The 19,876-nt window shown below is 39.8% G+C and overlaps 1 protein-coding gene across 1 annotated transcript in view; it reads right to left on the bottom strand.

Moving 5' to 3' along the window:
- The window catches only part of TMEM212 (transmembrane protein 212), a 37,308-nt gene that overhangs the window by 3,958 nt on the left and 13,474 nt on the right, over positions 1 to 19,876 (bottom strand). Inside the window, exons 2-3 of the mRNA XM_073673084.1 lie at positions 6,745 to 6,804; positions 6,101 to 6,424 (exon numbers count right to left, since the gene is read on the bottom strand). Coding sequence (XP_073529185.1) covers positions 6,101 to 6,424; positions 6,745 to 6,804 — 384 coding nt within the window. The remainder of the gene's footprint in view (positions 1 to 6,100; positions 6,425 to 6,744; positions 6,805 to 19,876) is intronic.

Raw genomic sequence — 19,876 nt, 5'->3', positions numbered from 1 at the left:
GAAATCAAACAGTTTTCAACTCAAAACTTGATTCTAGGTGATGTCACATTTGCACATAGGACCCCTTGTCCGAAAGAAGTTTCTGAACTCTCTCGTCCATTGAATTTGTCCAAAAACCTTTCAATTGTACTGTAATAGTTATTTGACTGGAAAATTACAATGACTGCAATTCATATAGGTAATTTGGGAAAATCTGAGAAAATATTATTTGCATAATAATTTGGAACACAGTGTATACTTGTATTTTTTTCCTGTGGCCTTTAATTCCTTCTTAGTGCATCAAGTTAGTAGAAGTATATCCATGTGTACATAGGTGATGCTATCCTGGAGCGCTTTTTGCATTTCAAATTATCCACTTCCCGATATTTACTTTACCTGTGGAGTGCACATGCGTTCCAACACTAAATTTTTGTTGCTTCTGGTGACATATTTCTGATTTTGTCAAATGAAACGCATGTTGCATTCTAACAGGGCATCAACATAATTTCTGGTGATGCGCTTCCGGCATTATTCCGGAAGCGCGAACACTTATGTATTTCAAGAGGGGGATTGTGTCCCAGTAATTATATCCTAGGGGAACGCCCACATTATGATTTATGTTGGGTGCATTTCCGGTGACATGCACGCAGCTTCATTCTGCTCGTGGCCTGGAGAGTGGTAGTGCTTAGAGCCCCTCCTTTCTAGTTACCCATTGAGGGATTTCCCCTTACGAAACCCTGGATGATATAAGAGGGGGGGGGGGGAATGTGTTGAGATTATCCTGCAACTATCAAGCCAAGTACTCTTTTAAGACAGGCCATTTGAGGATCCACAGGGGTGTTCTGTATTAATGAGAATTGGTTACTTATGATATATATATACATATGTACAGTGGGTACGGAAAGTATTCAGACCCCTTTACATTTTTCACTGTTTGTTTCATTGCAGCCATTTGGTAAATTCTAAAAAGTTCATTTTTTTTTCTCATCAAAGTACACTCTGCACCCCATCTTGACTGAAAAAAAACAGAAATGTAGAAAGTTTTTCAAATTTATTAAAAAAGAAAAACTGAAATATCACATGGTCATAAGTATTCAGACCCTTTGCTCAGACACTCATATTTAAGTCACATGCTGTCCATTTCCTTGTGATCCTCCTTGAGATGGTTCTACTCCTTCATTGGAGTCCAGCTGTGTTTAATTAAACTGATAGGACTTGATTTGGTAAGACACACACCTGTCTATATAAGATCTCACAGTGCATGTCAGACCAAATGAGAATCATGAGCAAAAAGGAACTGCCCAAGGAGCTCAGTGACAGAATTGTGGCAAGGCACAGATCTGACCAAGGTTACAAAAGAATTTCTGCATTACTCAATGTTCCTAAGAACACAGTGGCCGCCATAATCCTTAAATGAAAGAAGTTTGGGACCACCAGAAGTCTTCCTACACCTAGCCATCCAGGCAAACTGAGCAATTGTGGGAGAAGAGCCTTTGTGAGAGAGGTAAAGAAGAACCCCAAGATCACTATGGCTGAGCTCCAGAGATGCAGTAGGGAGATGGGAGAAAGTTCCAGAAAGTCAACTATCACTGCAGCCCTCCACCAGTCATGCCTTTAATGCAGAGTGGCCCGATGGAAGCCTCTCCTCAGTGCAAGACATATGAAAGCCCGCATAGAGTTTGCTCAAAAACATATGAAGGATTCCCAGACTATGAGAAATAAGATTCTCTGGTCTGATGAGACGGAGATAGAACTTTTTTGTAAGAGAAAACCAGGCACTGCTCATCACCTGCCCAATACAATCCCAACAGTGAAATATGGTGGTGGCAGCATCATGCTATGGGGGGTTTTTCAACTGAAGGGACAGGACGACTGGTTGCAATTGAATGAAACATGAATGCGGCCAAGTACAGAGATATACTGGATGAAAACCTCTTCCAGAGTGCTCTGGACCTCAGACTTGGCCAAAGGTTCACCTTCCAACAATACAATGACCCTAAGCACACAGCTAAAATAACAAAGGAGTGGCTTCAGAACAGCTCTGTGACCATTCTTTACTGGCCCAGCCAGAGCCCTGACCTACACCCAATTGAGCATCTCTGGAGAGACCTGAAAATGGCTGTCCACCAACATTCACCATCCAACCTGACGGAACTGGAGAGGATCTGCAGGAAGAATGGCAGAGGATCCCCAAATCCAGGTGTGAAAAACTTGTTGCATAATTCCCAAGAAGACTCATGGCTGTGCTAGCTCAAAAGGGGGCTTCTACTCAATACTGAGCGAAAGGTCTGAATACTTATGAGCATGTGATATTTCAGTTTTTCTTTTTTAATAAATCTGCAAAAATTTCTACATTTCTGTTTTTTTCAGTCAAGATGGGGTGCAGAGTGTACTTTAATGAGAAAAAAAATGAACTTTTTAGAATTTACCAAATGTCTGCAATGAAACAAAGAGTGAAAAATTTAAAGGGGTCTGAATACTTTCCATACCCACTGTATATATATATATATACAGTACAGACCAAAAGTTTGGACACACCTTCTCATTTAAAGATTTTTCTGTATTTTCTTGACTATGAAAATTGTACATTCACACTGAAGGCATCAAAACTATGAATTAACACATGTGGAATTATATACTTAACAAAAAAGTGTGAAACAACTGAAAATATGTCTTATATTCTAGGTTCTTCAAAGTAGCCACCTTTTGCTTTGATGACTGCTTTGCACACTCTTGGCATTCTCTTGATGAGCTTCAAGAGATAGTCACTGGAAATGGTCTTCCAACAATCTTGAAGGAGTTCCCAGAGATGCTTAGCACTTGTTGGCCCTTTTGCCTTCACTTTGCGGTCCAGCTCACCCCAAACCATCTCGATTGGGTTCAGGTCTGGTGACTGTGGAGGCCAGGTCATCTGGCGTAGCACCCCATCACTCTCCTTCTTGGTCAAATAGCCCTTACACAGCCTGTAGGTGTGTTTGGGGTCATTGTCCTGTTGAAAAATAAATGATGGTCCAACGAAACGCAAACTGGATGGAATAGCATGCCGCTGCAAGATGCTGTGGTAGCCATGCTGGTTCAGTATGCCTTCAATTTTGAATAAATCCCCAACAGTGTCACCAGCAAAGCACCCCCACACCATCACACCTCCTCCTCCTTGCTTCACGGTGGGAACCAGACATGTAGAGTCCATCCGTTCACCTTTTCTGCGTCGCACAAAGACACGGTGGTTGGAACCAAAGATCTCAAATTTGGACTCATAAAACCAAAGCACAGATTTCCACTGGTCTAATATCCATTCCTTGTGTTGTTTAGCCCAAACAAGTCTCTTCTGCTTGTTGCCTGTCCTTAGCAGTGGTTTCCTAGCAGCTATTTTACCATGAAGGCCTGCTGCACAAAGTCTCCTCTTAACAGTTATTGAAGAGATGTGTCTGCTGCTAGAACTCTGTGTTGCATTGACCTGGTCTCTAATCTGAGCTGCTGTTAACCTGCGATTTCTGAGGCTGGTGACTTGGATAAACTTATCCTCAGGAGCAGAGGTGACTCTCGGTCTTCCTTTCCTGGGGCGGTCCTCATGTGAGCCAGTTTCTTTGTAGTGCTTGATGGTTTTTGCAACTGCACTTGGGGACACTTTCAAAGTTTGCCCAATTTTTAGGATCGACTGACCTTCATTTCTTAAAGTAATGATGGCCACTCATTTTTCTTTACTTAGCAGCTTTTTTCTTGCCATAATACAAATTCTAACAGTCTATTCAGTAGGACTATCAGCTGTGTATCCACCTGTCTTCTGCACAACACAACTGATGGTCCCAACCCCATTTATAAGGCAAGAAATCCCACTTATTAAACCTGACAGGGCACACCTGTGAAGTGAAAACCATTTCCGGTTACTACCTCTTGAAGCTTATCAAGAGAATGCCAAGAGTGTGCAAAGCAGTCATCAAAGCAAAAGGTGGCTACTTTGAAGAACCTAGAATATAAGACATATTTTCAGTTGTTTCACACTTTTTTGTTAAGTATATAATTCCACATGTGTTAATTCATAGTTTTGATGCCTTCAGTGTGATTGTACAGTTTTCATAGTCATGAAAATACAGAAATATCTTTAAATGAGAAGGTGTGTCCAAACTTTTGGTCTATACTATATATATAGCACTTGTTCATCCATTCTGTGGGTTTATGCATTTACTGTATTTCTCTATACAGACAGCTCATATTCATTTGAACACACCCATCTAGTTGATGTGTGTGTAGTGGCTTTCATTATTTTGTATGTCCACCTATGAGTTCTCTTGGTCATCGTAGGGATGTATCATAGGGTCTCTATCCCTTGTGTGCAGCCATTATTCTGCACTCTTCTGGACACTTGGGATGTACTTCCTGGTCAGCAGGCAAGACAATTTTTAGAAAGGGTCAAATTACTAGGGTCATGGTCAGGAAGGGAATTGTCTAGGGTAAATTTAGTCCCCATTTTTGCCCCTTTGCCCCAATTTGTACTGTTATTTTGTATCCATGATGATTATGAGTGCCCATTTTTAATATACTATTTAGTAAAGATATTGTATTCAGGGTTTTTTTGTTTTTCAGTTGTACATGTATAAGGGCCCCACATACAGTATATATATCCTTGTTGGTTGTTCTCCTGAAAGTAGCAATATCTTATATGTGCTCAAAAACTGCTGTTTGAGCACACGGCAGGGCTCAAACAAGATAAAGTTCTATTTGGTGTGTAAATTTGTCTGGAATAGATTTCAGACACCATGTTGCATTTGCAGAACTCCTGGGTTATGAAAACAGCAGACACTTCAAAAAGAGACCCAATTTTTGGAAACTGTATGCCTCAAGGAATTCATGTAGGGATGTGCTGAGTATTTTGAACCCACCGTAGTATACTACCCACTGTAGTAGTATAAATACGGTCCCGAGGATTAAGGCCACCTAGTGACCACTGTGAAAAGGCATATCAACAGTTGTTATGGAATTTTTAAAAAAAAGTAAAATAAATGCAAAAATTGTTATTGCTTATGTCTTTTCCTTCTCCAAAGCCTGGAAGCACACTTTCTCTGACAACAAAGCCTTGGTTTCAGTATTTTTCTTCAGTATTTGAATTAGGACTGAAGGGACTTAAACTGCTCTTGTTACGGGTCCGGGTGGTGGAGTCTCTGTGCTTTGATGTAAGGAGGGACCAGAGGGGTGTAACTAAGTGCCTACTTGGACCGACCCAGGTCACACGGCGGCTTAGTCGACTCCGTGAACCAAGGAGGGACCAAGCAGGTAAACCAGGTGCAGGCGGGTACAGCAGGTAACCTGGCAGGTGCTCCAGGTTGGTAGGCTGACGAGCACGGCAGGTAATCTGGCAGGTGCTCTGGGTAGGCAGGCTGGCGGACACAGCGGGTAACTGGCAGGTGATCCGGGTAGGCAGGCTGGTGGGCATGGCTGATAGACAGACTGGCGGGCAGGACTGTTAGACAGACTGACGGGCAATGAGCCAGAGGGCTGAGGAGAGTGTTAGCACACAAACAACAGGAGGTGCTTAATATAGGAGCAGTCCTCCGGCCATTGGCCGGGGACTCTTTAGGACGGCCCCTTTAAGAGGGAGGGAGCATGCGCGCACGCGCCCTAAACACAGTGCCCGGGAAGCTGTGCGCAGTGCGCACCTTAGCAGCAGGGGAACAGGAAGACGCCGGACCGGGACCGCGGCGGTGAGGGGAACTGCTACAGCTCTCCTTGTTTGTAGTGTGTCAAGCATAAAAAATGGTGTTATTAAAGTGCTGTACTGCAGCACATCAAATATCAATCAATTCATAGTCACAGACTCTGCAGGTCCTGAACCTCCCTATCACTTGAATCCATGTATTATCATTCACGTACTGTGACTATCTCAATTCCACTGTCTATGTTCTTCAGTGCTGCAGTAGATCACCACACTCTCATTTAGGCTTTTCTATTCTTATATGCACACACTGACTTAGGTCTTTCTATCCTTATAGGAATCAAATTGCAAATTGTTTGAATTTTGTGAAATTAGACTTGAAGTCGATTTGCAGCGGATTGATTAGATCATCTCTACTTTAAGTACTGCAAGAAAACTAAGCTTTGCAAAAACCAGATCCAAACTACTTACATTTAAAGTGCCTGTTCGCAGAATCCTTGCTGATAGCTTGATCAACAAACCTAATGATGAGCACATAATGCAAACACTTGAGATCAGGTCTAAGATTTGTAAAGCAAGATGATACCATTCATAGTGGAGAGGTTCTTGGCATATATTCTGAAACTTGGCATAAGGAAAAGGATATTTGATTGCATGGCCAATGTAGTTGGTTGATGACATCCCGGCAAAAGTATAGTAACAGTATGGGCCAATAAGTATGGATGCAATGGCCACTGTAAACTGAACTGGAGATCCGATGATACTTAGAAGGCTCAATGTAAATGTGGATTCCCACTGCAAAACATATCAAGCATAAAGTCAACTTTTATAAAATCAGCCAACTGCTTTTCTGCATATAGACACCCAACAGAAACTTAGCTAAGGGTGTTGAGTGACAGAGTATCGGTCAGGGTGTTTCAATACAGATCTTGAGCAAGAAATTGTACCTTGCTTTGGCTTTGCCTCCCAATAACAGATATTATTTATGTAACGTTGAGGTTTTTTTTAAGCTATTGGGTATTGCAGCTTACTTTTTTAAATTGTGAATAACATAAATTACATTCTAATATGTTGGATTAGTATAAAATATTGAATTAAGTTAAATGAAAACTTACCAGCGATCTCTGAGTCCATTCACTATAAGCTAGGAGTGCAAGAATGCCAACTGACAGTGCCTGTGAGAGAAAAGGATATTTAACATATTAAGATCATCTTAACTGTCTGAATAACCTTAATAATGGTAATTGTTCACACATTATCATTATCTACAATGAATATTAGAGATGAGCAGATAAATATGCAGAGGATAGAGTTCGAGGCAAATTTCCTTAGATGTTTAGTTTTATGCGAATTCGAACACCGTGGGTTTCGATTCTCGGTTTGTAAAAATAGAAACTTGCCTGGCACAATTTTCCACAATGCTGAAGCATCAGAGATTGGGCTAACATCATTTTGCATTGCCACACAGACTTCCCCATAATACCCTACAGCTATGACATATAGCGGATTATCAAACCTTGTACAGTGGTGGTCAGAGAATGGGCCATCACAGAACAGCGGTTCCTAGGGGAGCCCAGCAAAGTCATATTCCATCTCTAAAGTCATTGGGTAAGTCTCTCTCTCATCTGCAGATTGTAAGCTCTTACTGTATGATCAGAGGGGTTCTCTCTCTCTCTCCTCTCCCCCTCGTGTATTTTCTGAGCAATTACAAGCTATCCAGTATTGAGGTTCGAGCAAATTTATTCGCCGAAAAACACATTTTTGGGGGAAATTTCTCGAAGTTGTCGAATTCGAAAAGATTTGGTCATCAAAATTCTTATTTTTTAGTCCCAATTGCAATAAAATAATAATCAAAATGTTGTTTGTATAAAGCCTACCATTAAAAATTATAGCTCGACATGCAAAAAACAAGCCCTCACACAGCTCTTTTGATGGAAGCATACAAAAGTTAAAGGTCTCAAAAATGGCAACACAAACTAATTTTTTCTTTCAAAGTTCAGATTTTTATAAATTGATTAAAATAATAATAATAATAATAATGATTAAAACAAACTATATAAGTAATCGTAATGATATGGACACTTGAGAATCATATTGCCAAGTAAGTTTTGCCGCACATTGATCATAGTGAAACAAAATTGAGAATACATCTCATCCCGCAATTATCTATGTTGACAGAAAAGTTATAGAGTTAAAGTGAAGAAGTACAAAAAATGAAAAACAAAAAGGAAGCAAACGGCAAATTTAAAATGTAAATGTGATAAATGTCAATGATAGTTGAACTCTACAGTGACAGATCAGAAGAGAGGTCTGGATACATTCCTATTCAAAGATCTGTGAAGCCATAAACCCTTGTGGAGCTAGCAAGAGATTTCTACTAATTAGTATTGCAGTAATAAGAAAATGTAATAGACTTTACATGATTTTCAGAGACCTGTAGCCTTTTGTACAGTTTATAGTCACAAATCCCAGGATATGCAAATGATGTGAAGATATGCAATCAGTATGAATACTAAATCATAGTAGTACACAGATGAACATAGAAATCATGGGACTCCATTGCAATTGTCCTAATTGGGCACCTGTACTCTCACATAATAATTATATTAACCCCTTCAAGCCACGGTCATTTTCCATTTTTTTGTTTTCGTTTTTACCTCCCCTTCTTCCAAGAGCCATAACTTTTTTATTTTTTCCCTCCAATATAGCCATATGAGGGCTTGTGTTTTGCAGGACAAGTTGTACTTTTCAATGGCACCATTGATTTTACCATATAGTGTACTGGAAAATGGGAAAAAATTCCAAGTGCGGTAGAATTGAAAGAAAAGTGCAATTCCACAATTGTCTTTTAGATTTTTTTTATTTACCATGTTCATTATATGGTAAAATTGATCTGGCAATATGATTCTCCAGGTCAGTATGAGTACGCAGATACCAAACATGTATAGTTTATTTTTTATTTTAGTGGTGAAAAAAAAATTCAGAAATTTATATGAAAAAAAAAGGTTTCCTGTTTGTCATCATTTTCGGGATCTAGGGCTGTGTGAGGGTTTATTTTTTGCGCCCTGAGCTGATGTTTTTATTGATACTATTTTGGGGTAGCTATGATTTTTTGATCGCCTCTTATTGCATTTTATTGCAATGTTGCAGCGGCCAAAATAACGTAATTCTGGCGTTTCGGTCTTTTTTCTTGTTACACTGTTTCTGATTAATTTACTTTATATTTTGATAGCTTGGATATTTTTGAACGCAGCAATACCAAATATGTGTATTTTTTTTAATTGTTTTATTTTCATTGGGGAAAAACTTGAACTTTAATGTTTTTTTATTTCATATTTTTAAAAACTATTTTTTTAACTTTATTTAATAGTCCCCTTGGGAGACTTGAAGCTGTGATCGTCTGATCGCCTCTGCTATACATGGCAGTGCTTCAGCACTTGGCATACAAAGCCATCCACAACCTGTCTCCTCCATATATCTGTGATCTAGTCTCCCGGAACATACCTGCACGCAACCTCCAATCCTCACAAGATCTCCTTCTCTACTCCCTTCTTATCTCCTCTTTCGACAATCGCATACAAGATTTCTTCCGTGCATCCCCCTACTCTGGAACTCTCTACCTCAACATATCAGACTCTCTTGCCTACCGTGGAAACCTTCAAAAGGAACCTGAAGACCCACCTCTTCCGACAAGCATACAACCTACTGTAACTACCATTCCACCATACCGTGCACGACCAGCTCTACTCTCACCTACTGTATCCTCACCCATCCCTTGTAGATTGTGACCCTTCGCGGGCAGGGTCCTCTCTCCTCCTGTACCAGTCACTGACTCATTTTTGTTCAAGATTATTGTAATTGTCTTTGCTATGTATACCTCTATCACATGTAAAGCGCCATGGAATAAATAGCGCTATAATAATAAATAACAATATCATAATGCCAGTCTTCTGCAGTCCCCTGGCTGTCATGACAATTCATCGGCACCCCCCAATCACATGACAGGGGCGACTTTGGGTGGGATTTGTGACGCACTTCCAGCTGGCTCCAATTAAATCCCACTGTTAGAGATTGACAGCAGAAATTAACTGACTAACAGCCGTGAGGGGAGTTCCGATCCACCCGCGACTGTTGAAGGCACATGACATCTGATTAAATCAGTTATCATGTGCGGGCAAAGATGTGAACCCGGCACCGTAGCATGCATCTAAGTCAGGGACACCACATATGACATAAATATACTTCATATGTTGTGAAGGGGTTAAGTGGAGAAGATGGGGTCACGGCACATAGGCTTTTTATTTATTTATTTTCGTAATTTTTTTATTTTGGATTTGGCACATAGGCTCAGTCACAGAAGGCATACCTCTCAACTTTTGAAGGCAGGGAGAGGGACATGTATTGTGACACTTCTATGGTAATCATGCTCCTATTAAAGCCTGTTAGTGTTCTAGTGTATGATACCTTTTTCATAATATAATAGTATAATAATGATATAATAATAGTATAATCCCCACAAAAATGCCCTCCACACACAGAATAATTTCCACAGTGATTTCCACCACAGTATCTCTTACACACATAGTATGATGACCTCACAGTGCCCCCAAAGTATGATGCAGCACAGTGCCCCCAAAGTGGTATGATGTCCCTACAATGAGACTCCCCACAATAAGATGATGCCATAGTGCCTCCAAAACTGTATGATGTGTTCAAAGTGCCCCCAACACAGTATAATGCTCACATAGCCACTCAACACAGTAATGATGCTCCTTCATTGTCCCCCACACAGTATGATGTCTTCACTGTTACCCCACACACAGTATAAGACTTACACAGTGAACGCCAACATAGTATGATGCCCCCACAACTCCCACCAAAAATATGATGCCCCCACACACAGTATGATGGCCCATCAGAGTCCCCCCATACATAGTAGGATGCCTCCAGAGCCTCCACTAGAAAATATAAGGCCCCAACAGCCCCTTTCAAGTACTATATGATAAAAAAACACACCTAGAGCTATTTTTCAAACAGAAATGCTTTAGGATACAACATATTGCTATTTTTCCACTTAGGAAAAAAACCTGTGAAAAAACACAACGTGTACTTTCCCATTTGAATGATTAGGGAAGCCTATTCAAAGAGTATTTGTAGTAGATTTATGTGGATTTTGGAATGGAATCTGCATGATTAAATCAGTGACTAGTAGATTCTAAAGCATTGTTTCCTAAACTCTAGTCCTCATGGCCCCCAACACGTCATGTTTTCAGGAGTACTTTAGTGTTGTACAGGGGATCAAATTATTATTAAGGCATCAAAAACTGCCACAGGTTATCTCACCTGTGCAATACTAAGGGAATCCTAAAAACATGATGCGTTGGGGGTCGTGATGATGGAGTTTGGGAAAAACTATTCTAAAGTGTCTCCAAAAACTCAAATAATAATTCACTATCTAATCCAATTGGAGTAAAATAGAACTTATAATAATAATAATCTCATTAAAATTAAAAAACACACCATACAAGAATCTGATATAAATTATATACAATGACTAAATTAAAAAGCTCCCAGAGCATGAAGTAATGGACAATGATTGTAGCCTGAACATATATGATTATAATGTGGTTAACAGTCCACCAAACATTGGTTATGGCGTAACTATAGGTTAAGCTAGCATTATTGAACTATTTTTTTCTGCTATGTGGCCCATCATTAACATAGTCTCACAAAAACTCACTAAATAACTCAATTACAAGCCTGACTAGGTGTAATTCACTACTTTAATCAACAGGAGCCGCAGCCAACAAACTTGCCGATATGTGATTACATCAAGCACATTTTATTTATGTAATATACTTCTAGCCCCTGATGTATCAAGGGGTGAATTACATTGAAGAAACGTGACCCAAAAAATTACTCCTCCACCTCAATGCTGCCATCGCAGCCTTGTTGGGATATGGTGTTCATCCACCAACCGTCCACTGCTTCATCCATCTGGACCATCCAGTGTTGCACGGCAGTCATGAATAAACAAGACTATTTTAAAATCAGTCTACATGTACAGTATGTCTGGGCCCGCTGCAACCATTTCTAATTGTGAGCACTGTTTAGGGGTGGCCGAATAGTAGGTTTATGCAAAACTCCAAGCATCTAGAGGATTCTACACCTTGAGGTTCGCAGGACTTCAGAGCCATCAGCAGTTTCAAATTTGCTGCTCTATAATGGTATTTTAGCAGCTGCTCTCTTAATGAATGATGAATTTGTCTGGCAGAAACTTTCCTTATTATGCCTTTATCTGCACAAACCCGTCTGTGCTCTGTATCAGCCACAAATCTCTTCACATGATGATTACTCTTAAGTTTTTGTGAAATATCTAATGTTTTCATACCTTGTCCAAGACATTTCACTATTTGATGCTTTTCTGTAGCAGAGAGATCCTTTTTCTTTTCCATATTGCTGTGTCCTGCTTAATAATGTGGAATGTCCTTTTTAAGTAGTGTTCTATTAATTGGGCTCACCTGGCAAACTAATTATCACAGGTGTTTGAGATTGATTTCAGTGATCCAAAGAGCCCTGAGACAGAACACTATCCATGAATGTATTTCAAAAACAAAAAATTATATCTTTATGACACAAATCAAATTTGCAAAATAATTTGGAACTCGGTGTATTGATATAGACGTGCGAATTACATGCGTTTTTGATGCATTTCTTCATTTTAAACGGACTAAAAATGCTTGTGCATTTTTTCCCTGCGGATATTCCGCATCTAATGCAAGTCTATGGGGAAATTCTGTACAGAAAACTCACCAGAGAAATTGACATGTTATGGTTTTGAAATACGCACTACAGGTCAGTTTGCGTTGAACTTAAAAAGAAACAATGTGGGCTTGAGATTTCTATAAATCCCATCCATCCACTCTGCTAGAACTGTAAGACGCTACATTTTTGATGCAGCGAAAATATGCAGCGTCAAAATCTCACCAAAAAGTCATCGTGCGCACTCAGCCTAAAATATAACATACCAACAAGAGACAAAAATTGCGATATCGCAGGTAACAAAATGCATTCAAAAACGCTGTGAAAAATTGCAAATAGCCTAAATTACTTAATAAGTGTAGAAATGGAGCTGAAAATCTGCAACATCAAAAACTCACTAAAAGCTCATCCTGGGAACGTTGCTTAAGGGTCCATTTACATTAGTCGATGTGTAACACTTAAAAATTGGCAATCAGCAACTTGTTTACTTGTAGCTTGACGTTTAATTGCCCATTTACAGAGGTGGGCCGCATTAAACAATGTGCACTGAACAATCAATAATAGATCTTTCAGTGCACATTGGCTGCCATTGTTCTTGGCAGCGCAAGTTCTGATCATTTGCTTGAAAGTACTATTATTTGTAAGACTGCTTATAAATAATTTTATCCAACATATGAGGGTTTTACTTGCTCATTGGTTGATCAGCAGCCTGATTAGGCTACAAGTTTATACTGAAATGACCATTCCTGGGAACATTCATGCATGATAATCTTTCAATGTAAATACTCCTTAATAATAGCACTCGTATGTCACTACTGCTGATAATACAGGTAAGAAAAATGAAGCACTGTCAATTATGGCAAACTTGTCTACTCTTTACTGTATGTATCACAGAAGCTTGAATTTACATGTCAGTAAGGAACATGGATCAGCTAAGTGAATATTGGCTGCAGATAAGTGCATAGTTAAACACAATATCATAGTTTAACACAAGAACATAGTTTGGTGTTTTCCTTACTAGCCTTCTATTAGTTTTTCTGCTTCTACCTGTATTCTTTATCCCCATTTAATATGTGTTCCATGGACAATACTACGAGATGTGCGTCTTGTGAGATGTATGCATGCCTTCAATAACCATTTGAGGGAGAATATGTCTGCGCTCAATGTTACCGAGTTACATGTTTGGAAGCCCAGATACTGGATCTAAATGTGAAGCTTGCAGCACTCATGAGCATTGTAAACCTGGAGAGGAGTTTAAAGCTCACTGAGCTTGCGCTGGCTGGGGCCAGTGATATGGAGGAGGGTGGAGGTGGGGAAGATCAGGACCCAGAAGTAAGTAGCTGGGTAACAGAAGAAGGGGTAGGGGAAAGAGTGTCAGGGAGCCCAATTCAGATCTGGCACAACCTAGTAAATATGCCTGTTTGGCTGATATTAGGATTGCAAGCCCAGGATTAGGATCACTACTGCAGGACTTTGCTCCCAGCAACTAGGAAAATGACTGCTGTGGTAAGGAGGGAAATAGGGGTGCAGCAAAGGCCAGCCAGATGTTGGTGGTAGGGGGCTTTATCATTAGGTGGACAGACAGAGTTGTCTGCTGTCGAGACCGCGAATGCCGAACAGTATGTTGTCTGCCGGGTGGTCGGGTTCAGAATATTGCGGATCGGATAAACAGATTAACGGGTGGGGTTGGGGAAAACCCAGCGTTCATGGTACACATTGGTACTAATGACAAAGTTAGAGGGAGGTGGAATGTCCTTAAAAATGATTACTGGAAACTCGGAGAGAAGCTGAAGTCTTGTACTTCCAAGGTGGTGTTTTCAGAAATACTGCTGGTGCCACGTGCATCACTAAAAAGACAGCGGGAGCTTAGGGAGATAAATAAGTGGCTTCGAAATTGGGGCAGGAAGGAAGGGTTTTGGTTCATGGAGAACTGGGCTGACTTCTCTGTCTGCTACAGGTTCTACGGTAGGGACCGGCAGCACCTCAATGGGGAGAGTGCAGCTGTGCTTGGGGAAAAAATGGTCATGGAGGAGCTTTTAAACTGGGATCTGGGGGGAGAGAGGGTAGTTGTGCAAACAAGGGGTAGACAGACAGAGTGAGACAGTAGGGGTCAATGAGGATTTAGGGGGGGCTGGGAAATGCAAGAAAAGTAGGGAGGTATCATGGGTGTATCAGGTGTTATAGACAGTCACTCTGGATCTAGCTGTAGAAGGTCACTGCGCTTGGCATTGCAGACACCTTTTTAATCCTTCTTCCTTTAAGACCCAGCAGCGAACTCTCACCTGCTGCTGTTTGACACAAGCTCTAGGGTCATCCAGGGTTTAGGGTCCTGCTCGGCGATAGGTGTGGAACCTATATAGGGACAGTAGGGTAGCGAGGTTGATATTAGATCTGCCAAGGGGTCTCCACTCCCCTTTTCCTTACTGTTTGGGCTTCCTCTCCCTCTTCCCTTCATGTTGCACTTAGTCTTTCCCACACCTTGCGTGACAGAAAGTGAGTTGGAGAAATAAATGCACTAATAGATTAAATGTCTGCTGGCAAATGCAATTAGTCTTGCAAACTAAATGAATGAATTGGAGACTCTTATGTCAGCCAAAGATTACGATGTGGAGGGTATTACGGAAACCTAACTGGACAACAGCCATAACTGGATGACAAATGTAGAAGGTTACAATACATTTAGGAAAGGAAAAAAAGGTGGGGGAGTGTGTATTTTCGTTAAATCCAACTTAATACCCAGCGACAATCAGTATGAGTAAAGCCTCCTAACATAGCTGAACAGGTAGAAGATGAACTGCTGCAACAAACTAAAAAGGCAGCAAATAATAATAATAAGGTCCTTATTATTGGGTATTTTAACTATCCAGACATTCAATGGGATATAGAATCTTCTGGTTGTGCTAAAAGATGCAAGTTCTTATTCACAGTTCAAGACAATTACCTCTCTCAGCTGATAGATGAACCAACCAGGGGAGGTAATCTGCTGGATCTGGTTCTGTCAAATAGACCAGATACAATTTCAGATCTACAGTTCCAGAAATCAAATAGAGAGAATACGGATGGATGATGGTTAGCGCTGCCCAGGAATCAATGTTTCAACTGATTATTCCAAAATAAATATTTATTTCCAGGCAACATACACTAGGAATTGCACTAGGGGCGCTTCCCCTTTCTTCTTTTTGTAGATCTACAGGTCCAGAAGCATTTGGGAAGCAGTGACCATAATATGGTAAGTTTCATATGTAACATTTCAATGTAGTATTTAATAAAACATTTCAAAGAAAAAATGCAAAAGCCTGCAACTTTAGGAAAGCTGATTTCAACAAATTAAGGGAAATGCTTAATCGGGTAGACTGGGAGCATGTCATGGTAACTGAGGATACCGAACGTAAATGGGGCATGTTTAAGGAAATACTACTAGAATTTTGTAGAAAACTTATTCCCTCTGGTTATAAAATGTCCAGGAATAAAAAGAAACCATTATGGATAAATAAGACAGTACAAAGTTTAATAAGACAGGAACAAAGGGCATTCAAAATCTTGAAGGCCAAGAGCAAAGAAATATCATTTCAGGAGTTTAAAGACCTAAATAATAAATGTAAAAAAGAAATCAAGCTAGCAAAATTATCTACAGAGAAACAAATCACGAACGACATTAAAATAAATCCAAAAAAAATTTATAATTACATCAATGCCAAAAAGAAAAAAACGAACGGCATCGGCCCTTTAAAAGATGATAATAAGATAATTATAGACGACAAAGAAAAGGCTGAGATATTAAACTAGCATCTGTGTTCACCAATAAACTGACTATACCAGGGATCATTCAACAAGGCAAAAATTAAAGTTCACCACCTGATATAACTAGTTTAACACAAATAGAAGTACGCCTGCATCTGATCAAATTAAACATTGACAAATCCCCTGGCCTAGATGGAATTCATCCACGGATACTGAGGGAATTGAGATCAGTAATTGACAGACCGCAGGATCTCATATTCTTAGACTCTCTTGTAACATGGGTAGCGCCACAGGGTTGGGAAATGGCTGATGTGGTACCGATATTTAAGGAAGGCAAGAAGGTAGACCAGGTAACTACCGTCCAGTAAATCTGACATCGGTAGTGTGCAAAGTTTTTGAGGGCATCATAAGAGATGACTTACAGAGTTATATAGCAGAGAATAATATAATAAATGATAATCAACATGGATTCATAAAAAATAGGTAGTGACTAACCAACATGTTGGGGTTCTATGAGGAGGTAAATACAAATCTGAATGTTGGTAATGCGGCTAATGTGATTTATCTGGACTTTGTAAAGGCATTTGATATTGTACCACAAAACAGCCTTATACTGAAGCTACAGAAGCAAGGACTGGGTAAACTATATGCAGATGGATAAGGAATTGGCTAAATGACAGGCAACAAAGAGTTGTCGTAAATAGTATGTTTTCTAAATGGGATATAGTCAGCATTGGGGACCGCAGGGATCGGTACTAGGACCGATTCTTTGTAACCTCTTTATTAATGACCTTGTGGATGGGATTGAGAGTAAAGTGTCAGTCTTTGCTGACGACACCAAACTATGTAGGATATTAAAAGCTGACCTTGACATTACAATATTGCAGAATGATCTGGATAAGATGACTGAATGGAAAACACTTGGCAGATGAGGTTTAATGTTGATAAATGTAAAGTAATGCACCTAGGACGGAGTAATCCTATTGCTGCATATAGATTAAATGGGATTATACTCGGGACTACAGAACAGGTGAAGGACTTGGGTATTCTGGTTACAAGTAAGCTGGGCAGCAGTACTCAATGTCAAGCAGCAACCGCAAAAGCAAACAAGATTTTAGGGTGTATAAAAAGAGAGATAAAATTCCGTGATTCCTCTATAAATCACTGGTGAGGCCACATCTAGAATATGGGATCAAGTTTTGAGCTCCACATTTTAAAAAGGATATTCAGAAGTTAGAGTCAGTTCAAAGGCGGGCAGCTAGATTATTACAAGGGATGGGAGGCCTCTCATATGAAGAGAGGTTGTAAAAGTTGGGCTTGTTTAGCATAAAAAAAAGACATCTCAGCGGAGATCTCATTTATATGTATAAATACATGTGTGGTCAATACAAAGAACTGGGACACGACGTATTCCTTCCAAAGACCATACTAAAGACCAAGGGACTCATTGCGGGTGGAAGAAAGGCGATTCCAGCACCTAAACAGGAAAGGGTTCTTTTCAGTCAGAGCAGTCAGACTGTGGAATGCCCTACAGCAAGAGATAGTAATGGCAGACACTATAACAGCTTTTAAAAAAGGTCTGGATAATTTCCTCGATACACATAACATTATGGGTTATAGATAATTTAGTGACAAAATGTATAATTGGTGAAGAACAGTTGAACTTGATGGACCTAGGTCTTTTGAACCTATGTAACAATGAATGGTGCTTATACAGTAAGCGTAATCTATGATATACCATAGCGCAACATAGTCTGGCAATTTGACTTTAAGGCTGAGGTCACACAAGCGTATATTTTCTCCTCAGAGAGAATCGGATCAATTATATAATCAGAGTTCCGAATGTCAGCTTAGTGTGATCTGATTCTCTTGGATGATAGAATCGTAGCACAGGTGAAGAGAAGATGGTGAACAAGATTTCTCTATGTTCTTAATTGTGTGAGTCCACGGAAATCGGATTGCACTCGGATGTCATCGGAGTGCATTCCGATGTTTTCCACGCACACATAGACTTTAGTGAGTGAGTGCCATCCGATTTGCACAGCAACTCGTAGCATGATGGGATTTTTTTCTTATGCGGAATCAGCATGAGAAAAAAAATGCTGATTAGCCCTGCTCTATACTATAATATTGGTCCAAGTGCTATACGACAAAACAGATAGCACACGGCCCAAGTATACACTCGTGTGAGCGAGCCCTATTTCTTATACCGCTTCACCTTAATTGCCAAAGAGCTTGTCATTCATTTGATTGGCACTGATTGGTTTCTTTTGTCACATCCCTTGTAGGACAAAAGGATTAAATGGTCTTGTGGCCACTTTCCCTCCATTGTGAGGCACGGCATATCCTAAACAGACTTGCACTACCCTCAGTATTATGACATCTCTCAAGACTTTTGTTATTATTGAAATTAATTTAAAATATATGTCTGCACAAATATTTTCAAGCATAATTAAAAGATGGAAACAGAATTGCAGAGATATTTGTTAATTTATATAAAACTGTAGAAGCAGATATTAGAAGTGGGGAAGTAATAAGATATTGTAAGATATTGCAAGTGATAAGCAGTATATTACGTTGTATAATTCTTCATTTTATAAGTATGATCTTTGACTTCTGGCATAAAAGTGTGGGTTTCACATTTTTCTTAGAACAGGGTGTGAGGTGTACACATTCTCAGTAATAAATCTGGATACACTTATAAATCATATGTTTACAGTTCGGTCTATACAGATATGTCAAGAATGTGCTGATTTACTGTAGAGAGTCATATATGCTGATGTACTGTGCAGAACACCGCAACCTCTTTATCAGTCCACACCAGTCACCCAGGGCACTGCAACCTCTCCTCTTCCTCCAGCTGGTATACTGTAGCACTCAACATGGTCTACAAGCTGCTGAGTTAATGCCTCCTCGGCAGAAATCTAGTAACATCAGGACAGATTTCATAACAGCTTGAACATCAGAAAAAGATTCTGTCATACTGACAGATAAAATGGCGCAGCATGCGGAGGTATGGTTTCTCGTGAAATTACAGACTACTCGGAGGAACCTTTTGGACCCGATTATAAATTAATGGGTTCCATATTGTGCAATTGGTATCTGTCATGTTATGGATTTGTCACAGCTTTAATTCTGGTTTTCTGCTTTCACTGAAAAGGAAAATGAAATTCAAGATTCAGATGTAACCTTAATATTAGGACCTACCAATATTCTTGGAACCAAAAGTAATTGGCTGGGTAAGAGAGATGCACCGAAGTGTCATGAGATAAACCAAAATAAAAAGAAAATGGTGCTACAAAATATCTCACAAATATATCAACTTTAATAAATATAAAATATTGTAACTGATTTTGTTAAGAGAAAACAGAGTAGCTCAATAGAGGGCTAAAGACAAGCCTACCAAGGCTCTAAGCATGATATAGTTAGTATGCACACATATCTATTGCAGTACAGTCCCTAGTAGTCAACATTATATATCAAGTGTAGGATGTAAACTTACATAGTGGTGATTTGGAGCTCTGTTAGGTGTGTAGCCCTGAGCTCCAACGCACCTTTCATCCAGCTTTGTCAGGGAATGTGTCCTTGCAAAGGTGGGTGAAACGTGCGCTGGGGTGCAGGATTACACACCTAACAGGGATCTACATCACCACATGTAAGTTTACATCCTACACTTTTCTCTTTTTATAATGTTGACCCCTAGAGAATGTACTGCAATAGATATGTGGGCAAAATTTTTAGATT

The sequence above is a fragment of the Phyllobates terribilis genome, unplaced genomic scaffold, assembly GCF_046119375.1.
Source record: "Phyllobates terribilis strain yellow unplaced genomic scaffold, ASM4611937v1 Scaffold_3__8_contigs__length_932513732, whole genome shotgun sequence".
Classification (NCBI taxonomy): domain Eukaryota; kingdom Metazoa; phylum Chordata; class Amphibia; order Anura; family Dendrobatidae; genus Phyllobates; species Phyllobates terribilis.
Note: the sequence above shows the minus strand (reverse complement) of the source record. Positions and strands in the feature narration are given on the sequence as shown.